The 25,571-nt window shown below is 43.8% G+C and overlaps 1 protein-coding gene across 10 annotated transcripts in view; it reads left to right on the top strand.

Annotated features, from left to right (window-relative positions):
* The window catches only part of LOC100480744 (zinc finger protein 182), a 43,617-nt gene extending 25,460 nt beyond the window's left edge, over positions 1–18,157 (top strand). For 8 of the 10 annotated variants that reach the window (XM_034649173.1, XM_034649172.1, XM_034649170.1 and 5 more), the window contains 3 exons: positions 10,923–11,049; positions 11,341–11,436; positions 16,439–18,157. In XM_034649173.1, the coding sequence (XP_034505064.1) occupies positions 10,923–11,049; positions 11,341–11,436; positions 16,439–18,072 (1,857 nt within the window). In that variant the 3' untranslated portion in view covers positions 18,073–18,157. Of the gene's footprint in view, positions 1–6,106; positions 6,169–10,922; positions 11,050–11,340; positions 11,437–16,438 lie in introns of those variants that run through there. The other 2 variants (XM_034649180.1, XM_034649179.1) reach the window with 2 other exon arrangements.
* The last annotated feature ends 7,414 nt before the right edge of the window (positions 18,158–25,571 follow it).

Genomic DNA, 25,571 nt, shown 5'->3' with positions numbered 1-25,571 from the left:
TATATTTTGCAAATTTGATTACAATATGTCTTTGTCTTGGCCTACTTTTGTTGATTTCAGTGGGAGTTCTCTGTGCTTTTTGGATCTAGATGTCTGTTTCCATCCCCAGATTAGGGAAGTTTTCAGCTATTATTTGTCAAATAAATTTTCTGCCCCCCTTTCTCTGCTTCTTCTGGGACTCCTACAATACGAATGTTGTTATGTTTGATGGAGTCACTCAGTTTCCTAAGTCTATTCTCATGTTGCATAATTCTTCTCTCTCTTTTCTTCATCTTCATTACTTACTTTCCAATACTTTGTGTTCTAGGTCACTAATTCATTCCTCTGCTCCTTCTAACCTGCTGTTCATTACATCAGGTGTGTTTCTAATCTTGTTTATTGCACTCTTCATCCCTGGTCAGTTTTTTTTAAAGTAGACCCCCCAGTGTGGGGGTTGAATTCATGACCCTCAGATGAAGACCTGAGCTGAGAGTCAAACCAAAGGCAGACACTTAACCTTCTGAGCCACCCAGGCACCGCTGATTGATTCTTTTTTAACTTTTTCCTCTCTTTGGCAAGCGTCTTACTGATGTCTTCTATTCTTTTATCAAGCCAGGTGTGTATTCTTACGATTGTTGCTTTAAATTCTCCATCAAGCATGTTACTTATATCTGTTTCGGTTAGATCTCTGGCTGTGGCCTTGTTCTTTCATTTGGGATAATTTCCTTTGTCTTCACATTTTATCTGAGTCTCTGCCTTTTTCTTTGCGGTAGAGAAGTCATTTATGTCTCCTGCTTCTGAAAGTAATGGCCTTATGAAGAGGCCATGTAGTGCCCAGGGCCTCGTGCTTCACAGAGTGTCTCCAATGTGTGCTGCGTGTGCTCTGCTATTGTGTTTTGGCAGCTCTATCCTTCAGGCCAGTCATCTGCAGAGGCTCTCCTTGCCTGCTGTGGGCAGTGTTTGGTCCCTGGCCTGAATGTGGTGAGTTTGAACTAGGTGTACTGTGGTCTTCTTGTGAAATGAGACCTATCAGCACCTCCACTGGAACCCAGGCCCTGCATAAACTCTCTGGTCGGGAAGATGTGGTGTGGTCCGGGGTTTGTGCTGGTCTCGGGGGAGGGGCCTGCCATGCCAAGACTGAGGCAAACCTGATTGAGAAGGGAGGTTCCACCTGAGTGCAGGGGCGTTGGGCTTGGTGTAAGCAAGTTGGGTAGCCAGCGTCAGTGTATGCTGTGCCACAGCCGACTCTGTGTGTGCTGAGGGGCAGGAATTGAAATGGCGCTGGCCAGCTTCTTTGCTCCCGGGGAGGTGTCTCCATGAGTGCTACCTCTCAGGCATGCACTCCAAGAAGAGTGGATAATCTCCCTGCTGTGTTCCCCAGGCACCGAGCTTATTTTTGTATATGGTGGATGGTGTATGAAAGTTTCATTCTTTCGCGTGTAGCTGCCCATTTTGCATGTAGCACCCATTTATTTAAGAGACTGCCTTTTCTCCATTGTTGTATTCTTGCCTCCATTTTCTAGATTAATTGACCATAAGGTATGGGTTTATTTCTGGGTTCTCTATTTTGTTCCATTGATCTATGTGTCTGTTTTTTCCTAGTACCATACTGGTTTGATTACAATACGTTTATAGTGTAGTTTAAAATCAGGGAGCATGATATCTAGCTTTGTTCTTTCTCAAGATTGCTTTGTCTATTGGAGATGTTCTGTGGTTCCATATAAATTTTAGGATTATTTGTTCTAGTTCTGTGAAAAATGCCCTTGGTACTTTGATAGGGTTGCGTAAAATCTGCAGATTGCTTTTGCCACAGCATTTTAACAATATTATTTCTTTGAATCTGTGAGCGTGGTATCTTTCCATTTGTGTCATCTTCAATTTCTTTCATCAGTGGCTCAGGGTTTTCAGAATACATGTCTTTCATGTCCTTGGTTAAATTTAATCCTAGGTATTTTAGGTTTTTTTGATGCACTTGTAAATCTGATTGTTTTCTTAATATCTCTTTCTGATCGTTTGGTATTAGTGTATAGAAACACAACAGATTTCTGTGTATTAATTTTGTGTCCTGCAACTTTACTGAATTTATTCTAATAGTTTTTTGATGGAGTCTTTAAGGTTTTTTATGTAATATTATGTCATCTGCCAATAGTGACAGTTTTACTTCTTCCTTTTTAGATGCCTTTTATTTCATTTTTTCTGCATAATTATTTTGGCTAGGACTTCCAGTACTATGTTGAATAAACGTGGTGAGTGGACATCCTTATGTTTTTCCTGATCTTAGAGGAAAGGCTTTCTTTTCACCTTTTCACTGTTGAGTGTGATATTAGGTGTGGGCTTGTCCTATATGGCCTTTATTGTGTTGAGATACCTTCTCTGTATACCTGCTTTGTTGAGAGTTTTTATCAAATGAATGTTGAATTTTGTCAAATGCTTTTTTTGGTGTATCACATTGATTGATTTGTGGATGTTAAACCATTCTTGTATGCATGGAATTAATCCCACGTGGTCATGGGGTATGATCCTTTTAATGTTTTATTGAATTCACTTTGCTAATTAGTTGAGGACTTTTGCATCTAGGTTCATCAGGGATATTGGCCTGCCACTTTCTTTGTAGTGTCTTTGGTTTTGGTATCAGGGTAATGCTGGCTTTGTATAATGAGTTTCGAAGTGTTCCTTCCTCTTCAAGAGTTGGAATAATTTGAGGACGCCAGCTTGACCTGGACTTTTGTTTGTTGGGAGTTTTTTGATGACTGATTCAGTTTCTTTTAATTTTTTTTAATTTTTAAAAAAAAATTTTAAAAGATTTTATTTATTTGACAGAGAGAGCGCACACAAGCAGGGGGAGTGGCAGGCAGAGGGAGAAGCAGGCTCCCTGATCAGCAGGGAGCCAGATGTGGGGCTCGATCCCAGGACCCTGGAATCATGACCTGAGCCAAAGGCAGACACTTAACTGTCTGAGCCACCCAGGTGCCCGGATTCAGTGTCCTTATTGGTAATCGGTTTTCAGATTTTCTAACTCTTGATGATTCGGTCTTGGAAGAATATGTTTCTAGGAGTTTATCCATGTTTTCTAGGTTGTCTAATTTGTTGGTATATAATTGTTGATAGTATTCTCTTACAATCCTTTGTATTTCTGTGGTATCAGTTGTAATTTCTCCTCGTTTCCAATTTTATTTATTTGGGCTCTCTCTTTTTTCTTGAGTCTGGCTAAAAGTTTGTTGATTTTGTTTATCTTTTCAAAGAACCAGCTCTTACTTTTATTGATGTTTTCTCTTGTGCTTTTAGTCTCTATTTCATTTATTTACATTCTGATCTTCATTCTTTCCCTTTTTCTACTAACTTTGGGCTTTGTTCTTCTTTCTTTATTTCCTTGAATGTTAAGACAGATTGTTCATTTGTTGTTTTTCTTATTTCCTGAGGTAGGCGCATGTTGCTATGAACTTCTTTCTTAGAATTGCTTTTGCTATGTCCCAAAGATTTTGGAACATTGTGTTTCCATTTTCATTTGTGTCATGTTATTTTTTTAAAAGATTTTTATTTATTTTAGAGAGCACGCATGCACACGTGTGAGTGCGAGGAGGGGCAGGGAGAAGGAGAGAGAGAATCCCAAGCAGATTCCACACTGAACACAGAGCCTGACTTGGGCCCAGTCTCAAGACCCTGAGATCACGACCTGAGCTGAAACCAAGGGTTGGATGCTTAACCGACGGAACCACCCAGGCGCCCCTCATGTTATCTTTTGATTTCTTTTTGCGTTCTTGACTGGTTGTTTAATAGCATGTTGTTTAGTCCCTACATGTTTGTTTTTCCAGTTGGGTCTTGTAATTGGTTTTTAGTTTCATACCATTGTGGTGGAAAAGATACTTGATAAATTTCAGTCTTGCTAAATTTATTAAGACTTGTTCTATGATCTAACATGTGGTCCATCCTGGAGAATGTTCCCTGTGCACTTGAGAATGTGTATTCTCCTGTTTTTGGATGGGGTGTTCTGTGTATATCTACTAGATCCATCTAGTCTCATGTGTTGTGTAAGGCCAGTGTTTTCTTACTGATTTTTTGTCTGGATGATCTATCCATTGATTTAAGTGAGGTGTTACAGTCCCCTACTGTGACTGTATTGCTGTCTATTTCTCTCTTAATTTCTGTTAATATTTGCTACCTGTATTTAGGCACTCCTATATTCAGTGCGTAGATATTTACAGATGTCATACTCTCTTGTTGGATTGACCCCTTTATCATTGTGTAGTACCCTTGTCGTTTGTTATAGTCTTTGTTTTAAAGTCTAATTTGTCTGATATAAGTACTGCTACCCCAGCCCTCTTTTCATTTCTGTTTACATGAAATATCCTTTCTCATCCCTTTACTTTCAGTCTGTGTGTGTCTTTAGGTTTGAAGTGAGTCTTTTGTTGGCAGCATATAAGAGGTTTTTGTTCCCCATTCACCCACCCTATGTCGTTTGATTGGAGCATTTAGTCCATTTACATTTAATTATTGATAGGTATGTATTTATTGCTGTTTTGTTAATTGTTTTCTGGCTATTTTTGTGGTTCCTCTTTGTTTCTTCTTCTCTTTCTTCCCTTGTGATTTGTTTTCTTTAGTGTTATGTTTAGATTCCTTTCTCTTTTTATGTATTTACTGAAATTTTTTTCTTTGTGGATTACTGTTAGGTTCACATATTACATGTATGTAACAGTCATTTTGAAGTTGACAGTAAATTAATTTCGAACACATTTCAAAGCAGAGCTTTGTATTTTTACTCTTCCCCCTCAAATTTTAGATTTTTGATGATACATTTTATATCTTTTTATTTTATGTATCCCTTAACTAATTTTTTATTTTTAAGTAATCTCTACACACATCGTGGGGCTTGAATTCACAACCCCAAGATGAAGAATCATATACTCTACTGACTGAGACAGCCAGGTTCCCCTAATTATTTTATTGTCAATTAATTTTACCATTTCTGTCTTTTACCCTTCATACTTGCTTTGTAAGTGGTTGATCCACTATCTTTAATTTTTATTTCCCTTTTGTAGTGGGATTTTTACTTTTGTATGTTCATTTTTTTATTATTTTTAAGGATTTATTTATTTGGGGGGGGAAGAGAGGGAGAGAGGAGGGGCAGAGAGAGAATCGTCACAAAGACTCCCTGCTGAGAGTGGAGCCAGACACGGGGCTTGATCCCAGGACCCCAAGATCACGACCTGAGCCGAAATCAAGAGTTGGATGCCTAACCAGCTGAGCCACCCAGGTGCCCCTGTTAGTTTGGGGTTTTTTTTTTTTTTTTTTTTCGTATTAATTAGTACCTTTTCTTCTTAGCTTAGAGAAGTCCCTTTAACATTTCTTGTAAGGCCAGTTTAGTGTTGATGAACTGTTAGATTTTGCTTATCTGGAAAACTCTTAATCTCTCCTTCAATTCTGAATGATAACCTTGCTGGGTAGAGAATTCCTGGTTGGCAGTTTTTCCCTTTCTGAACTTTTGGTATGTCATCCCACTCCCTTATGGTCTGCAGTGTTTCTGCCGAAGAATCTGATAGTCTTCTGGGGTTTCCTTTGTACATAATACTTTGCTTTTCTCTTACTGCTTTTAAGATTTTCCCTGTATCCTCAACTTTAACTGTTGTAATTATAATGTGTCTCAGTGTGTTTTCCTTTGGGTTCATCTTATTTTGAACTCTTTGGGCTTCTTGAACCTGGATGTCTGTATCCTTCCCCGGGTTAGGGAAGTTTTCAGCCATTATTTCTTCAAATAATTTTTCTGATCCTTTCTCTCTCCTACCTCCTGGAACTCCTATATGCAAACATTATTCTGCTTAATGCAGTGCCAGTTGTCTTGTGACATATTCTACTTTTTTAGTTCTTTTTCTTCCTTTGCTGCTCTTTCTGGGTGTTTTCCATTCCTTCTCTGACTTGTGCTTTAATTTCATCTGTTCTGCTTTCGAACCCCTCTAGTGTGTTTTTCAGTTTAGTTATAACTTCTATTTTGTACTTAACATGTTTTTTTCTTTTTTTAAAAAGACTTTTATTTATTTCAGAGAGAGAGTGTGTGTGCATGAGTGAGGGGGAGGGGCCGAGGCAGAGGGAGAATCAGACTCCCCCCCCTGAGCAGGGAGCCCGACCGCTCGATCCGGGGACCCTGAGATGGTGACCTGAGCAGAAGGCAGACGCTTAACTGACTGAGCCACCCAGGTACCCCTCTTTTTGTTGATGTTCTTACTGTGTTTGTCCTTTCTTCTCCTGAGATCAGTGAGCATCTTTATGACCATTACTTTGAAGTCTTTATCGGGTAGGTTGCTAATCTCTATTTCATTAAGGTTCTTTTTTGAGGGTTTGCCTTCTTCTTTGGTTTGGAAAATATTCTTCTGTCTCCACATTTTGCTTGTCTCTCTGTGTTTGTCTATATGTATTAGGTAGAACAGCTACCTCTCTCAGTCTTAAAGGAGCAGTCTTGTGTAGGAAATGTTCCATGTGGCCCAAAAATCTCCCTTGGCCACCAGAGTCAGGCACTGCGTGGGTGTCCCTTGTGTGGGCTGCATGTGCATGCTAGCTGTGATGGAGCTGTAGCTGCTGGGTGGGGAGGTCAGGGCTCAGGGCACTTGCCCAACTCTGCTGTGTCTGGGCTGCTGCACGGGGAGAGTGGAATTCAAGCTGCTTGCCCTTCCACTGTGGCTTGGTCTCTGCACGGGGAGGGCAGGGCTCAGGGCACTCGCCCTATCCATTTGCAGCTTAGCCACCATGTGGGAAGGTACGGATTGGGTCACTGACTGGGCCTGCTGGCATCTTGGCCCCTGAGCAAGGAGAATGGGGCTTGGGATGCTCACCTGTCCTCCCCGTGGCTTGGTCTCTGCGAGGGTTGCATGCTGCTTGGGTGCTCACCCAGCCCTATTTTGGCTTGGACGCTGTGCAGGGTGCGTGGGGTGTCTGCCCAGCCCCGTTATGGCATGGGATGGGCCAGCATGCCCTCTGGTGCTAGTAGGCACCAAAAATGGTGCCTGTTGGCTTCATCACCAGCAAATTAGGATGAGATTGCAAAAATGCCGTTGGCCAGCACTCCCATCCCCAGATAAAAGTCCTTGTAAGTTCCTATCTCTGTGGCAGCTGCTTTAAAATTAGTAGGTGTGTCTCTTTGCCATATGGTCTAGGCACTTTTCAATCTGTTGCCTTTGCACTGGATATCAGGGTGAGTGGGTTTTGCACGTGAGCCTTTAAGAATGGGATCTCTGTGTTCCCTGCATTCTGTGATTCTCCTGGTCTTAATCCCCATTGATTTTCAAAACCAAACATTTTGGGGGCTTTCTGGTACAACCCCCAGGTTGGGGGTTGCTGATGTGGGACACAGTCCCTTACTCTTTGAGTTCCATATTTTTGTGATGTCTTTTGATTGTGGGGGTCACTACTTTTGCTGTGGGGTCCCACGTGAGGTTCTGTCATTGCCTCTCCTGCCCTTCTCATTGTGTCTCTCTGTCTTTCGCTGTGGAGGTGCTGCTGTTCATCTGGTTCTCAGGTCCTTTTTAGAGGAAAGTTATTCTATATAGAGCTGTGAGTTTGTTGTGCCCGTGGAAGGAGGTGATTTCATGGTCTTCCCATAGGGCCATCTTGAACTCCCATTGTGGTTTTAATTTGCAGGGGTTTTTTCCATGACTAATGATGTTAAATATCTCTCTGTGTGTCTATTTGTCATTTGTTTATCTTCTCTGGTTTAATATCTTTCTTTTGCCTTTTTTTAGTTTTGAGAGTTCTTAATATAGTCTCGATACAATTTTTTTTTTTTTTGCCAGAATGTGCTTTGTAAATATTTTCTTTCATTCTGTGGCTTTTTCTTCTCTTAACAGTGTCTTTTGAATTTTGCTGTCCCACCTAAGAAATATTTGACTAACCTAAGGTTAAAAAGATTTTCTCCTGTGTGTGTGTGTGTGTGTGTGTGTGTGTGTGTGTTTCTTTGTGTATTTTTTTTTAAGTAGGCTCTGTGGAGCTCAACACAGGGCTTGAACTCATGACCCCGAGATCAAGACCTGAGCTGAGATCAAGAGTTGGATGCTTAACTGACTGAACCACTCAGGCACCTCTACTATATTTTCTTCTAGAAATTTTACAGGCTTAGATTTTACATTTAGGTCTGTGATCTGTTTTGAGTTTTGAGGTTTATATACGTGGAGGTATTTACTGGAGTCGTTTTTGCATGTGTATATCCAATTGTTCTGGCACCCTTTGTCGCAATGGAAACTCCCATTTTCTATTGAATTGTCTTTGCACTTTTGTCAAAAATAATTTTTAGGGGCACCTGGGTGGCACAGCGGTTAAGCATCTGCCTTCAGCTCAGGGCGTGATCCCGGCGTTATGGGATCGAGCCCCACATCAGGCTCTTCCGCTATGAGCCTGCTTCTTCCTCTCCCACTCCCCCTGCTTGCGTTCTCTCTCTCGCTGGCTGTCTCTATCTCTGTCGAATAAATAAATAAAATCTTTAAAAAAAAATAAATTTTAAGTATAAAGATACAAAGTAAATTTAATTATATATGAAATGCAGTTTGTAAGTGTACAGCTTGAGGCATTATCACAAAGTGAACACACCATGCAGTCACCCCCCAGGTCACGGTTAGAACAGGATGAGGACCTCCGAATCCCCCCTCCTGCCCTCTCCCAATCAGTACCACCCACAAAGGTCATCACTCTCCTGACTTTTAACATCACGGATTGGCCCTGCCTGTGCCCTTACCATATATAAACAGAATCCTGCAGTCCGTGCTCTTGTGTCTGGATTCCTTTGCTCATCAGTACATCTGTGAGATTCATCTGTGTTCCATCTGCGGTCTGTAGGTCATTCATTTTCATTACCACACGGGATCCCGTTGAATGTGCCACAGTGTACCCATTGTGATGTTGAGGGACACTTGAGTTTCTTCCACAATTTAGTTTTAGAAGAGGTGCTTCTGCGAACATCCCTGTACTTGTTTTCTAGAGCATGTGTGCGTGATTTTCTTTAAGCTGTGTACCTAGAAGTAGAATTGCTGGGTCATAATGCATGCAAATCATGAACTTTAGTAAATACTGTTAAACAGCTTCCCCAAGCAACTGTGCCAGTATACATTCCTGCTACGTGTGGGACTTCTCATTTCAACACAATCTGATGACATTTTAGTCTGCTTAATTGGAACCTTTCTAGTGGGGGCATGGGAGTGTCTCAGCATGGCTTGAATTTTCGCTTACCTGAGTGCTAACGGGGTTGAGTACATTTTCTTGTGTTCGTAGGCCATTTGGGGTTTGTTTTTAGTGAAGTACATATTCACCTCTCTTCTCTGTTTTTTGGTGTTGTGTGTGTTTCTTATTGATTTGTAGGGGTTTTATATGTTCCAGATAAGATCCCTTTATCACTTCTGAATGTTGCAGATTATCTCCCCATTTAAAGCTTGCCTTTTTACTGTTCTACTTTTATTTTTTGTTTTTATTTAAATTCCAGTTAGTTAAGCTACAGTGTATTATTAGTTTCAGTAGTGCAGCACAGTGACTCAGCACTTCCTTAGCGCCCCCCACCCCCCCCCCGCCCCCGTCGGTGCTCATCACAAGTGCCCGCCTTCATCCCCATCACCTGTTCCACGCATCCCCTCTGGTAACCAGCAGTTGGGTCTCTGTAGCCAAGAGTCTGTTTCTTGGCTTGCGTCTCTCTCTCTCTCTTTTGTTTTCCCATTAACTCATTCATTTTGTTTCTTAAATTCCACATATGAATGAAATCATATGGTATTTATTTTGCTTCGACAAATTTATTCCACTTAGCATAATACTCTCAAGCTCCATCCACGTTGCAAATGGCAGGATTTCGTTCTTTTTTATGGCTGAATATGATTCCATTGTGGATATACACCACATCTTCTTTATCCATTCATCAGTTGATGAACGTTTGGGCTCTTTCCATATTTGGCTATTGTTGATACTGCTGCTGTAAATACCTAGTAGTGCAATTGCTGGGTCATAGGGCAGCTCTATTTTTAACTTTTTGAGGAACCTGCATACTGTTTTCCAGAGTAGCTGTCCCAGCCTGCATTCCCACCGCCCTTTCTCCACATCCTTGCCAACACCTGTTGTTTCTTGCGTGGTTAATTTTAGCCATTCTGACAGGTGTGAGGTGGTATCTCATTGTGGTTTTGATTTGTAGTTCCCTGACTGTTGTACTTTTTTTTTTTTTAAAGATTTTATTTATTTATTTGACAGAGATAGACACAGCCAGTGAGAGAGGGAACACAAGCAGGGGGAGTGGGAGAAGCAGGCTCATAGCGGAGGGGCCCGACGTGGGGCTCGATCCCACAACGCCGGGATCATGCCCTGAGCCAAAGGCAGACACTTAACCGCTGTGCCACCCAGGCTCCCCTGACTGTTGTACTTTTAATCTTGTAACATTTATAAATCTTTACCTTCATGAGTAGTGCTTTTCACTTCTTGCTTTAGAATTCTTTCCCTACACCGAGACTATGAAAACATTTTCCTGTACTGTTTTCTAGGCACCTTACTGAGTTATCTTTCACATTAGCTTTACAATTTCTCTGTAGCTGATTTTTGCGTATGGTGAGTTAGTGGCAAAATGTGATCCCCCCATAGATACTCAATAATCCATCCATATTTATTTGAAAAGATCATCCTCTCCCCACTGCCTTGCAGTGTCACCTTTGTCATAACTCAGGTATCCATATGGCATTGGATTCTCTTTTTAGTCTTACTGGACTGTCTATCCTTGTGCAGATACCTCGCCATCTTACGTATATTCTATATACTTATGGAATATTCCATATACCTGATGGAGTAGTTTTTCTGTCCTGCTTCGTGATCTTCCAACAAAGTAGGCATCCTGTATTAAGTCATCATCACGAACTGGGAACCCAGTCAGCGGTTCCCTGCATTTCCTCCTCATCACCCAGTGGTCAGTATTTTAGAGTAACAGGAATGTGCGATTACAGGGACTCGTGACATTCGAGGACGTGGCTGTGGATTTCACCCCGGAGGAGTGGCAGTACCTGAACCCTCCACAGAAGACTCTCTACAGAGAAGTCATGCTGGAGACCTACAGCAACGTGGTCTCTGTGGGTAAGAATGGCTTCCTCAGGTAATTTCATTGCTTCTGATTATTGTATCTGAGAGAGGGCCTTTGCTTTCTCAGCTTGCAAAACTTGTAAGGTCTCTGAACTGCTTGGAAAGTTGGACATTGAGTTCCGGGGATCCAGGGTGTTTGTGAACTCAAAACCCAGGTGAAATGGTTTGACTTGACCATTGGACCACTGTATCAAGTGATAGGTCTCTCATGGTGCCCCAGACCCCACCTCTCTCTTTCTCAGAGGCTCTGAAGACCCACGAGGTATCACTGTCATTTCTCATTAGCAGGGCCACAGGCTACCAAACCGGACCTCGTCCTCAAATTGGAGGTAGAAGAGCCACGCCCGGCAGAAACCAAAATCTCCTGTTGGAGCTTTCCAGGTAAGTGGCATTGCCTCAGGTGACGGGGACAGGAGGTGCCAGCTTGTCAGCCAGCGGTGAGGACCTCTGTAAGGGCTTTCAGGAATGTCTCATGAAAGGTTGTGACCCTTTGATGTTGTTGGACAGGGACATGAATACCTCTGACATAAGACTGATGCCCCTCGCCCCTGTCCCACACCCACCAGACCACTTTCCTTAGGTTGGTGCTCACCCAGAAGTTTCTGCACAGCTCCTTTTCCCTGGTGGATAAGTGTCTTGTAAGCGCCGGTCCCCGCCCCCATGCCCTGCCACTTCTCCCATTCTCATTTCTCACTGCCTTATCTGAAGCCAGGCCCACCTGAGTCACAGGCCTGGACACTACCGTTGTAGTTCTGTATTGCATTACCTGTTTCCATTCTGTTTGGATATTCCTGTCAGATTTGCTCTCCTAAAGCATCTTGATTATCTTTGTTTAAAAATAGCTCTATTGAGGACGCCTGGGTGGCTCAGTCATTAAGCAGCTGCCTTCCACCCAGGGCTCGATCCCAGAGTCCTGGGATCGAGCCCCACATCGGGCTCCCTGCTCAGCGGGAAGCCTGCTTCTTCCTCTCTTACTCCCCCTGCTTGTGTTCCCTCTCTTGCTGTCTCTTTCTCTCTGTCATATAAATAAAATCTTTAAAAAAAAAAAGCTCTATTGACATAGAATTCACAGACCATACTCTTTTTGAAGTATACAAATTCAATGATTTTTAGTATATTCACCAAGTTATGAAACCATCACCATTATCTAATGCTAGAACATTATCATCACCCCAAAAAGAAACCCTTACCCCTTATCAGTCAGTCTCTATTTCCTCCTTCCCCCATCCCCTGGCAAACACTTTCTGCCTCTATGGTGTGTCCTATTCTGGTGATTTCATGTGAATGGAACCCTACAAAACGTGGCCTTTCATGTCTGGTTTCTTTCACTTGGCATGGTTTCCAGGTTCGTTCATGGTGTAGCCCGTATCAGGACTTCATTTCTTTTTGTGGCGGCACAATGTTCTGCCGTCCGGATGCCCCACTTCTGTTCGTGCATTTATCTGCTGATGGGCATTTAGGTCATTCCCACGTCGGGGGTATTATTGAAGCTGCTGTGAACATTCACGTGGAATTTTTATGGTGATGAAGGTTTTAATTTCTTTTGAAGCATGTACATAGAAGTGGGATTGTTGGACCACATGTTTAACATTTTGTGGAACTGCCAAATGATGAATGCCCCATTTTCAAAAATTTTTACCCAGAAGATTCTTGCCTGGATCAATGTATAAGATGGTTGGAGGAAGGGGGAATTTTCTATCCTTCCTTTTCTATTTATAAGTTGGCACTCATCTCTTACCCCGTCCCATTAGTAAATGAATCTTAGTATCAGTATGGACTCGGATTTTTATTTTTCAGTATGTTCTAATGCATTAATGTCTTCTGTCATTAGTCATGTTGATGTTCAAATTGTCCACAGTTTGTCCAGTAGGAGTCCCTTCGGGCTGGCTCTTCTGTCTCTTAACATGACCCCATCATTCTTCGAGCACTTTCTAGCGCAGAAATACGTTCCAAGTTCACACTGTACTTCCCCTGTTTCAGACTTAGAATGAGCAGCTTCTCCAAGGATCTTCGCTTCCTTTTAGTGGGGAATGGTAGTGAGCAATCAGGATCTGGGTGCTGAGTGTGCCCATAGCTACTCGGATTCTTGTTTCTCATAACCTACAAATGATTCCCAGCCAGCTTGTTTAAAAGTAACTGGTTCATTTGTCTTTTAGCTTCCCACATTGTGGACTTTGCAAAGTATCCTATGGTATTTAACATATTCCTCTGTCCCTTATTTATTTTTTCTTGTAAATTGGTGGTTAGATTTTGAAGTTTGATCAGATTCAGGGTTTTATTTTTTTCTTTTAGCAAGTTTAGTTCCTAGCTGGTGTGACATCCTTGCATCAGGAGGCATGCAATGCATGGTTGTCTGTTGTAGTTATGAGTTCTCAGTGATTATTGCTTATATCTGTTCATTATTGTTTGCAAAATGGTGATATTCTATCGTTCCTTCTTTGTTGATTAGCTGGACTGCTTCTCTAAAGAGCATTGCCTTTCGTCTGTTATTTGCTTGTTAGTTCCAGGAATTCCATTTCAAGTTACGTATGTTTTCCCATTTGTTTACCGGTTTAAAAAAATCAGTTGGTTTTGTAGCATCATTCAAAAGGTGTGACTAATATGTCTTTTATATAAGTATCAATATTTTGTGTTCTAAGCCATTGCCTTATCCTCCTTATGAATCAAACTGCCCTATCTCTGGCCGGCAGAAACCCCTTCAACGTGGCTCCTGAGTCTTTGGTAGCTTCCTTGCTTTCTGGTGTTACAAGATGTTCCAGGCTCATTTTGCATAGTTCCCATCTCTGGCCTGGAATCAGCCATTTCTCCAAGGAACCCTCCTTTGTTGTGGTAAATAGTGTTTTGAGACCACAATTTGGCTGTTAGGGAATTGTTTCAGGGCCTTTTAAAAACTGACAGAGCTAGGAACCATGTAAAAACGATTTTTTAAAAGATTTTATTTGAGAGAGTGAGAGAGAGCGCGCACGAGCAGAGAGGAGGGGCAGAGGGACACATAGGCTCCCTGCTGATCGGGGAAGCCCAATGCGAGAGGCTTGAGCCACAACCCGAGCCGAAGGCAGACGCTCAACTGACTCACCTAGGCACCCCATAAAAAAGATTTTTAAGAGAAAATATATCATGCATTCAAATTGATATTTCCCCTTCATTTAAAAAAATCAGTATTTCCAAATCAAATTCTGGGCTTAGCTTAGAGGTTTTTAATTTGTTAATCTTACACCTGATGGTGATATTGTTAGTATTGTTCTGAGGCTGCTGTCGATAGTGGTTTGAATCAATTGAGGTGATCATGCTGGTGCCATTGAGAATCAAAACTGTTCGGCACTGGTTTGGAGATACAGATGAGGGTATATTGTTATGGAATCCTTTTAAATCCAGTTTGCTTTATGAATATATAAAATACTTACTTGGTTCCAAAGTCGAATCTAGAAAACAAGGTATATTTAAAGAAGTTCAGCTTCTTTCCTTTCATTTCATTTTCGTCCTTGCGTCTGTAGGTAACCCTTTATTAAAATTTAAAAGTATATTCTTGTCTTGTTTACATGAGCCTATATAAATATGTATTTAATATTTCTTTCCTTAGAAAAATGGTAGCCTACTATGTAGTTTCATTGACCTTTTTTCTTTTTTTTTTTTTTAAAGATTTTATTATTTATTCAACAGAGATAGAGACAGCCAGCGAGAGAGGGGAACACAAGCAGGGGGAGTGGGAGAGGAAGAAGCAGGCTCATAGCAGAGGAGCCTGACGTGGGGCTCGATCCCATAACACCGGGATCACGCCCTGAGCCGAAGGCAGACGCTTAACCGCTGTGCCACCCAGGCGCCCCTCATTGACCTTTTTTCACTTAACGGTCAAGAGCGTGTTAAATATATTGAGTCATTTCTTTTTATAGTAGTGTAGTGGCTCTTAATCAGAATAGTTGTTAGCAGAGTGGTACCATCAGTTGTTCTAGAAAACAGTTGAGAGTACTTCCTGTGTGCTGTGCATGCCCCGTTGTAAGTAGTTTAATCCCTGTTAACATATGTAGGTGGGCACTGTTATAATTCCTGTTTCCAGGTGGGAAATAAAATACAAATAGATTAGGTAAGTTGCTGAGGTCATAGAGCAAGTGAATGGTTGGGCCAGGATTTGCTCCTGGGCTAGAGAGCTTATGGCCCTGACTATGCTGCTTCTTAACCACCTAATGACGTCCAGATTTAGTAGATGCTTGGTGGAGCTTGGGTCCCATCAGATGTATTTTGTAAAAACTTTTTCTGTGATTCTCTTATTCATGCCGAAGAACTAGTTTCTTGCTAATGAAATTAAAGATGTCATAGGAACACAGTTTTAAAATTCAGTATTACTATTGTAAATGTTATCACAATTAAATCTGAGTGGTAGTGTGAGTAGTTTTTGTACTCTTTTGTCCTTCCTGTACACTTAATTTTCATACAAAATTTTAGGAAAAGGTGAAAAACTGCAAAAATGATTAAGATTCGGTATATATGCAAAAATTATTTATCATATTTTATTGACTTCAGGATCCAATTGATTTTAATACATACCACTAAGAAAAATTGCCACCAGTTAATTGATGACATGACATTGACTGTATGGTACATCTGGATTCAGAAACGTGTTAAAGTGTGAAATGATATGCATCTTGCGGTTGATGAAATATGGTATATTTAAGGCAAAGCTTTGCAACTTCAACTGTCTAAATGGTACAGGCAACTATTTTAGAAATTAAAAATTAAAGTTATCAGGATAAGCTTTGAAAAGACTGAATTGCTTCTTGAAAGTTATCTAGATTTTGAATATAGCAAAATATGGGAGACTAGGCTATGTGGGTGACAGAACATGAGGAAGGGTTTGGCATTAATACAGTCATAGTTTTTAGTGAAAATAGTGTAGACAGGAGCAGAAGGTGGTGTTGAACTGTGAATGCAAGCTTGGATGAATCCAGATCGGGGAAAGATCTTTGAGTTTTTCTTTGTTTTTGTAAGGTTGATTATTCTAGATCTTTCTCCTATTCACTAACAATGTGGATTCAGGACTGTTGTAAGATTTGAGTCCACTAACCACACTGTTGCGTTTCTACTTAGTTAGAAATAGTATAAGTCGTGTACACTTAAGAGTTCATATTGATAAATGAATATAAAGGCTGATAAGGTCCCCAGAGTTGATGGACTCTCAGACTGAGATGTCAGGGTAAGATTGTTCTTGGTAACAGAAAGCCTAGCAGGTGGGAGTTTAGTAAAAGAACAGGATTTGACAGTCAAGATCCTCTCTAGGAACTCAGATGAAATGAGATAATAGTATCAGCTTTCATGTGGTAGGGCCTTTTAAAGAAGGTCCATTATGTAATGTTAAGTTACAAAAATGGTTTGTTGTACTTCCTTCTAGAAGCAGCCTGTCAAATTGATGAACAGATAGAGAGACAGCACCAGGATGACCAAGATAGATATCTGTTGATGCAAGTTGGATTCCCTGACAAAAAAACAGTTATCACCAAGACCGTCCAGGACTATAATGAATTTGGAAATGCACTTCATCTGAATACAAACCTTGTTGCTTCGATACAAAGGTCCCACAAACATGAGCCATTTGGAAATAATATGGTGGATAGTTTAGACTTATTTACCAGAAGTTCTGTAGGAAAGAAACATGATAATGGATGTGCAAAATTATTCTTCCATACGGAGTATGAGAAAACAACTCCTGGAGGAAAGCCCCACGGGTATAAAGAGTGTGGGAAGGCCCTCAGGCGAAAGAAAGGGCTTAGTCTACAGGAGAGAATTAAAAATGGAGAGAAACCCTTCGAATGCACCGCCTGTAGGAAAACCTTCAGCAAGAAGTCACACCTCATTGTGCATTGGAGAACTCATACGGGAGAGAAACCCTTTGGATGCACTGAATGTGGAAAAGCCTTTAGCCAAAAATCTCAGCTCATTATACACTTGAGAAGTCATACAGGAGAGCGACCCTTTGAGTGTCCAGAATGTGGAAAAGCCTTCAGGGAAAAGTCAACCGTCATCATACATTACAGGACTCATACAGGAGAGAAGCCTTATGAATGTAATGAATGTGGAAAAGCCTTCACTCAGAAGTCAAACCTCATTGTCCACCAGAAAACCCACACAGGCGAGAAAACTTACGAATGCACTAAATGTGGGGAATCTTTCATACAGAAGCTTGATCTAATTATACATCATGGTACTCATACAGGAAAGAAACCCCATGAATGTAACGAGTGTAAGAAAACTTTCAGTGATAAGTCAACTCTCATTATACATCAAAGGACTCATACGGGGGAGAAACCTCATAAATGTACCGAATGCGGGAAGTCTTTCAATGAGAAGTCAACCCTCATCGTGCATCAGCGAACTCATACAGGAGAGAAACCCTACGAATGTGACGTGTGTGGGAAAACCTTCACCCAAAAATCAAACCTTGGTGTACATCAGCGAACTCATTCAGGAGAGAAACCTTTTGAATGTAACGAATGTGAGAAAGCATTCTCTCAGAAATCCTATCTCATGCTCCACCAGAGGGGTCATACAGGAGAGAAGCCCTATGAATGCAGTGAATGTGAAAAAGCATTTTCCCAGAAATCATACCTCATTATACATCAAAGAACTCATACGGAAGAAAAGCCCTATAAATGTAACGAATGTGGCAAAGCCTTCAGAGAAAAGTCCAAGCTCATTATACATCAGAGAATTCACACAGGAGAGAAACCCTATGAATGTCCCGTATGTTGGAAAGCTTTCAGCCAAAAGTCCCAGCTCATAATACATCAGCGAACACACACAGGGGAGAAACCCTATGCGTGCTCAGAGTGTGGCAAAGCCTTCAGAGAAAAATCCACATTCACTGTGCACCAGAGAACTCATACCGGAGAGAAACCCTATAAGTGTGCAGAATGTGGGAAGGCCTTTACCCAAAAATCAAACCTGATCGTACATCAGAGAACACACACGGGAAAGAAGGCCCACGGGAAGGGCCACAGCCGGAAGGCAAAGCTCATTGCACATTAGAGAGTAGATCGAGGGTGCCTGTTAACGTTCACGGAGGGAAAGTTTTGTCCGTTTAATTAACATTTTAAAAGTACCTTCCGATTTCTGNGTGGGAGAGGAAGAAGCAGGCTTCCAGCAGAGGAGCCTGATGTGGGACTCGATCCCATAACGCCAGGATCATGCCCTGAGCCGAAGGCAGACGCTTAACCGCTGTGCCACCCGGGAGCCCCCGATTTCTGGTTTAAATATGGGGAGTGAAAGTCAGCCTCTTTTCTTTTCATCTCAGTCTTCGCCCGAACACTACAAGGAGCAAACGCGGAAGTGTAATCTCTGTATCTGACACAAGGAGGAGCTGGCGGAAGCCCGACCTAGCGCTGCGGGAGGCGGAGGGGATAAGCGCCATGGCAGATTTCGAAGCGGACGTTCAAGGCTGCAGGTGCAGGGCCGCACTGGCGAGGACTCCTAGTTGCGGTTCAGGATCTCCCCCGAGTGTGCAAGGCCAACCGCGTCCACCGCGGTAACAGAGGGCACCGGCAGGTGGGAGGTAGGGTAGCTCCTAGACCCGTCTGGGGTCTGAGGAGAGACCGGCAGAGCCCTTGACCAGGAATCGCTCAGACAAGCCATATTTGTGGACAGTAGTCTGCACTCATGAGAGGAGCACTCGACAGGGGCTGGGGCAAGAGAAGGGAGGAGTGCTCCTTGTGAAGAATCCTACAGCTGCCCCGGTTTATGGACTCCGGAGGAGTCAAATGGAAAAGAAATACCAAATGGAAAAAAAAAACCCAGTTGTAAGAAAAACTCTAATCTGCCTAGAATGTGGCCCCCGTTTCTTACCGCACATGAACCTCCGGAAACAGCAAGTCCAGGAAAAACTCTTACTCAAATAAAAGTGATTCCAAAGTAATGAAAACCACAAAGGCAATGGCTTTTGAGCCCGCAGTTCCACTTCTAGGAATGTATATACTCGTGCATGTACAAACGATGAACACACAGCTATTCACTGGCGCTCTGTTTGTGAAGACGAAAGGTCGGAAGCTGTCCAGACCCTGAAATCCTGGTCTGTTCATACGGCGAAACTCCTAGGTAGACAGAATGAATATAATTGTAGAGAGCGCTCGGACGTGTGCGTGGTGACGTGGGACGAGCTGCCAAAAGCAAGGTGCAGGTAGGGGCTGATACGCTACCATTTGCATGTGAGAAGAACAAGTCGCAGGTACGTAACTGAGCGGATACGCATCAGCTATCTCCAGGACGATACAGGACAAGCCGAGGACCCTGTTACCTCTGGGAGAGCACAGGGGAGGTGGGCGGCTGGGGGAATGGAACTGGGAGGGGGACAACGGTATGTCTTTTCATAACTTTGGAAAATTGTGCTCTCTGGCTGTACTACATTTTCAAGAAATAAAACTTTTTAAAATGAGTGTTTGGTTCCATTGCGGTGATAATGAAGTTAGTCTAGATACAGGATTTCCTCACATCTAAGACACAGATGTTCACCGTGGCGTTTAATGTTTTGAGTGAGTCATAAATAGAATCATCTGTCAGAACAACAGATACCCAGCCGGTTCCAAAGGCACGCAGGCCTTGCTTTCCCGAGGGTGCCAAGTAAGGGGCTTCTTAGGTCGCCTGGGACCACGTCACGGAAACCTGAAATGATTGAGACTGGAATACATTTCTTAATTTAGTGGCCACTGTGACCTCTGAAAATATCCTGTAATATAAGCCCACCGTTGTCTTCCCATATTTTAACAAAATGATTTACATTACTTCATTTCGTGTTTGTGTGTATGCGTATTTTTATTTTAAGAGATAAAAGCGTGAACACCCGGGCAAATTGGGCCGCTTGTCCCCCCAGGTCACACTACTGCTGGTGACGTAGCGAGAGCCACAGTCCGAAAGGACACAGCCGAAGACCAGGTAGCAGCATGGCTGCCCCACAGTAAGAGGCCCACTGTGTGACCATATTTGTGGCCCTCAGGATTCCGTGGCTTTTCGCTGGGGCTAGATCTCTGGTGGAACTGGGGAACCCAAGCTGTGTCAAACCGGGGCAGGGTCAGTGTGTGGATTTAACAAAACAGGGGAGTGAGCCAGACCTCTGAGGCCCTGCCTGTCTCCTGCCAGGCCTTTTTTTGTTTTTCGTTTTTTCTAAATTGTTTTTCGTTTTTTCTAAATTGTCCTGCAAGAAAATGAGGTGTGGGCTCACTTTTCATGAGCTATGTAAGTCAGGTCACGTTTAGTACCTTTCCAGGGAGAAGGAAGCTTGGGCAAGAACCGCGGGGCTGACAGACTTGCTCCTGGTGCAGGCGGCTGAGAGGATGCCCAGAGCACCAGGAATGAAGCATTTCCTCTTCCTGCTGACAAGGAGCGGCCCTGGGGTTTCAGGCCTGTCAAAGGTCAGCCTGAGGTGCCCTGTGGACGGGGTCAGATCTTGCCGCTTCAGGTTGGTCGTGGGCACCAGCTTCCTGGGGCACAGATGCTGGTCTGATGGGCCATGTGTGTGAGTGGAAGCGAGTGAGGCATGGACCGAGGGGGAAAGGGTGGGGGGTCAACAGCAGGATGTGGGCGAATGGACCGGAATTAGGGGAAAATAGAGGAGGGTAACGAAGGGCCGAGTTGAGGGGGAATGGGGGGGCAGAATGAGGGTGAGCAGGAAGAGTAGGGACAAATGGGCCAGTCGGGGAAGTTGCTGGAGAAGAAAGAGCGGAGCAGAAGTCAATGTGAGTCATGCCAGGGAGCGTGGGAGGGAGTAGTTGGAGTGAATGGGCAGAGTGGATGCTGGGACCGGGTTCGGAGCAGAGTAAGTCGGGTAGGAAGCGCAGTGGGAAGGATAGCGGTGAACGGGGCAGAGCGAAGAACAGTCAGACGACAAGTGGCTAAGCGTGCCGGAGCAATAGCAAGTGTGAAGAGGAAGAGTGTGGGTTGCCGTGGGACAGACTGCTGGAGCTGGGGAGCGAAGGGTGCTCTGGTGAGTAGCAGGGATCTGTGGAGTTGAGCTATAGGGTCTTGGGGTTTCGAGGATGCAGGATCTCGTGGTGTTGGCGATGAGGGTTTGGTGAGGACTGAGTGGAGGAAGCAGGAGGTGGTCACGGGTTTCTGCACCAAGAGGAGCTGCCCCGAGGGCCCTGTGGTGACTGCGGGTACGTGAGATGGGAAAGGCCCACACTTGCGCCACAGTGCTCAAGGAATGTCCCTTCCGCGGTCCACGTTCTTGTTCCTACTTGTAGACCCTGGGAGAGGGAGTGGCCCTACCGCTCGTGAAACCCTGACCCCGCCTGCACATCCGCTGGGCTGTGCCCGTGGGCCAGCCCTGGGTCCTGTCCCCCATTATTTATGCCAGCTATTTGTCTTCTTGCTTTAGCTAAAACCCCTAAAATGACATACATAACAATGGCTCTTCAACCTGTTTCCCAGGACCCTCAAGACTACCCTCGGATCCCTACAATCAGCACTGGGCCCCCAGTATTTTAAGCAGTCATACTGTCTTATTTCTTTATGCAAATTATGTGAATAATGATCCCTCCTCCCCTCATCCTTTGGGAATGGTTACTATGAGAAATCCCCTTGATAGAATGACGGACTCCAGTACACCACCAGGCAAGCTATCCCAGAGGTCTCGGAATAGGAAGGCTCACAGACCAAAATAAAAATGCTCCAGTCCTGTGGCTTATCGTGACTTAAAAAACACAAGATCCGGGGCGCCTGGGTGGCACAGCGGTTGGGCGTCTGCCTTCGGCTCAGGGCGTGATCCCAGTGTCATGGGATCGAGCCCCATATCAGGCTCCTCTGCTATGAGCCTGCCTTCCTCTCCCACTCCCCCTGCTTGTGTTCCCTCTCTCGCTAGCTGTCTCTATCTCTGTCAAATAAATAAAATCTTTAAAAAAAAAAAAACACAAGATCCATATATTTAAAAACCCACCAAGAAGCAAACAGAAAGAGAGGGGTAAGTTAACATTTAGAATAGTGTCCAAACAGGGTGAGGGACATTTCCTGACTCCTTTGTTGTGTAATGTTCATAGACCCTTATCTCTGTTCTTCCTCTGTGTCTCCCTGTCTCTTGCATCAGCCTCATTGATGAAGACCAGAGTTGAAGTTTAGACAAGGGGCCCCATCAGACTGAGGACGTCCAGGGCCACGGACATACCCTGCTTGCCTCGGTGGTAGCTCACCAGTAAGCTTCCTGCACAGTCCCGGTGCTTTATCTGTGATCCGTGGAACAATCCCGAGTGTCACGAGCTGGTAGCGAATTCCAGTAAAATGTAGCCGTTGGTCTGGGTGGTAGGATACCTCATGGCCTGGTCTTTGCGTTCCCTTCTATCTTTAAGTAACACTCTTGTTTGTTCCATCCTATATTCCATTTCTTCAATTTATCTTTAGCGTAGCCTATCACCTACTAACTTACTTGCTAACTATCTTTAACACGTCTTGCAAATTCTGCCTGGGCCTCCGAAGCCGCTTGCTTACTCATTACTGATACTTCATGCCTTAGAGTTTGCTAGATCGCAAGCTCCTAGCTTATGTGTGCTTAACACTTCGGAGATTCCTCCACCACGTTTGTTGTCTTGTCCTCTAGAGGCCAAGCAGTAGGAGAAAAATCAAAGGGAGTTCTTTGAAAAGGTTAATAAATGTGAGAAACCCTAGACTGATCAAGAAAAAGGGAAAACACAAATTTTCAAATTAGGAGTGACACAGTAGACTTCACTACAGAGTTTGTAAACATTAAAACAAATTAGGGAATTCTGAAAAAAAAAAACTTTTATGCCAATAAAATTGACAATTTCGTCAATGTAATTAATGGAGAAAATCACATCATAATTCTAGATGCAGAGAAGGGAACTCCTACGATTCAAGACCCATTCATATTCTAAATTCTTAGCAAACTAGGAATAGGAGAGAACTTCCTTAGTCTGATAAAGGGTACATTAAAAAAGAAAAACTTAGTGGTGACAGTAAAAACTTTCCTCCTGAGATTGGGACTGAGAGTGAGGATGCCTACTGTCCTCACTTCTATTCACTGTACTGGAGGACTTAGTGACAGAGAGAGAAAAGAAGTTATGACTGGAAAGGAATAAAGCCCCCAATTTATTTTAAAGATTTTATTTATTTATTCGACACAGAGAGAGACAGCCAGCGAGAGAGGGAACACGAGCAGGGGGAGTGGGAGAAGAAGAAGCAGGCTCATAGCGGAGGAGCCTGATGTGGGGCTCGATCCCATCACGCCGGGATCACGCCCCGAGCCAAAGGCAGACGCTTAACGACTGCACCACCCAGGCGCCCCAAGCCCCCAATTTTTACAGATGACCTATGTACACAGAAAAATCCAGAAGCATCTATAAATGAATCGTTAGGCTTGAGTTTAGCAAGGCTGCTAAATAGAAGCTTGAACACGGAAATTGTTTTTCTTTGTGCTGACAACTAGAAAACAAACACCATAGCTTCAATTTTGGGGAACAGAGAACAAATAACAGATGGGGCCAGGGAATGGAGATCCCTGAAAGTAGGAGTTTACATGTGGGTGGGGTGGAATCCGGCTGGGAAATGGAGAAAACAGCTTAAAGCTTCTCACCAGAAGAAAAAACAAAGGTCACAAAGTTAAGGACAGATCTATAAATGTCTGAATGCATAAGAAAAGGGATCGATGACAATGGGAGGGTTGGAAAATGAAAAGGCCAGGGAAAGGGAGAATGACCTAGAAGGGTTTCTTCCCCCTGAAGGAGGCAGGGATGAGATCTTGAGGAAAAGGAAGGCAGGCACGGCTCTTTCTCAAAGCTAAGCAAAGAACACGGGGGTGGGGATGCGGGAAGGTCATTTAGTCCGAGGAGCTCACACTCATGTCCTGTAATCACCAGAGGCCTACCTCCTCCTCTTTAAGGAAGACCAAAGGTATGTGGATGGCATGTCAAATAAATCTCCCTCTCACCAGCTAGAACCTTCCATCCATCATCCCCAGTCTTCCTAGTTCTCACTCACCTATGCAACGTGAGATTTTTCTGCCATCCAAGGCTCTCGTTTCTCAAACATGAAGATCAGGTCTGGTTTGGTCACTTGATCAACTGTAAGTGATTCTGGACTTAAGGCACCTGCTTCGGCTTAGGGCTTTTCCAGTTCTATCTTGGCAAAGTCTGCCCATTTCCCTTGGGAGGAGAGAGACCAGCTCCAGGGTCCAAAAGGGATAAGGAAGCTTTCCTGAACATTTTTTCAGCACCCTGCAGGCAAGAAGCTCCCACACGTCTTTTCATCACGCAGGGAGGATTTGGGTTTGCCAGCTGGCCCCGGTACACGGAAGGCAAGGAGAGATCAAAGAAAGAGGCAGACTGTTCCAGATTGGTACGTGGTGAGTTTAATAAGCAAGTGACCTTACTTACGAGGCTTGTCCTGGGTGGCTACGAGGTGAGTAGCTCTCCACACTTGCTGGCCAGGACCTTAAAAGTACACAGAGGCCTTAAGTAGGTTCAAGTCACATACAGCAACCAGATGGTCTCAACAACATATTACTCTCTGAGGTCTGCATCCTTGAAACTGTGAGAACGGTGGACAGAGCACACATTAGGGCAGGAGAGGGAGCACACATTAGGGCAGGAGAGGGAGTGAGGGGCCTCCTCGCCTGGGTCCAGCTCACAGATGAACTGGAAGTCATGCTCTCTCGACGACCTCCTCCAACACCCCCAGCCCTTGTGATTGGTTCTTATCATGTTACCCGTGCCCTCCTTCTGCAAGGGACCCTGATCAGTCAGCAAGAGGTATCACCAGCACGGAAGCAGCTCGTTTGGAGGCTGGCGGGCTGCGCTGGAGGCGGACGCCCACAGCAACGGTGCCGGCACCTGCAAGAGAAAACACAGATTAAGATGATAACTGCCCAAGGAACAGTTTTTTCCACCAAGAACCCCATGACCCAAACCACTGATTTATTAATTCCTACAGGCTGGGGATTGGATCACTCAAGACATTCACTTGGGGCCTCATGTGATTTAATAAGGAGGATACATCAGACTCATCAGGTATGAACACACAACACTGGATAACGGCACGGGTGCCTCCTTGCGGGGCAGTAATAAGTCCAAGGCCATCCTGTTTTGGAGGACAGTTTTTCTCATTAGAGACATTTCAGTGTTCAATACAAGGATCTACTGGCTATCATTTTGTTGGGTGAATTGGTAAGGTTTCTATGTGTGCTATAACACCCTCCAGGCCAATGGAAGGGACAAAGATGGCGGCCAGAAGATCACACCACTGGAAAAGAAAATGTGCCCACCTGGCCTTGAGGAAAGGGAGATTGGAAGCTTTAGACACCTGACCAGGTTGTGCACGCCATATATGTTGGCTGGTGGAGGCAGTACTGTCAGACGTGAGGGGATGGCCTAAGGACAGGACCTCCTCCTCCTCCCCTTTCAATGGTGCGTGTTCCGTTCCAGGCATAGTGCATCTCAACAGGTCCAGCTTGCAGCAGGACAATGGGATCCCAGTGAAGAAGGGAGCAGTTCCCCCTCACTGGGGGTGGGAAGTAACTCAGCCACCATGGGGAA

The sequence above is a fragment of the Ailuropoda melanoleuca genome, chromosome X (assembly GCF_002007445.2).
Source record: "Ailuropoda melanoleuca isolate Jingjing chromosome X, ASM200744v2, whole genome shotgun sequence".
In the NCBI taxonomy this organism is placed as follows: domain Eukaryota; kingdom Metazoa; phylum Chordata; class Mammalia; order Carnivora; family Ursidae; genus Ailuropoda; species Ailuropoda melanoleuca.
This window is presented reverse-complemented; position numbering and strand designations above follow the sequence as displayed.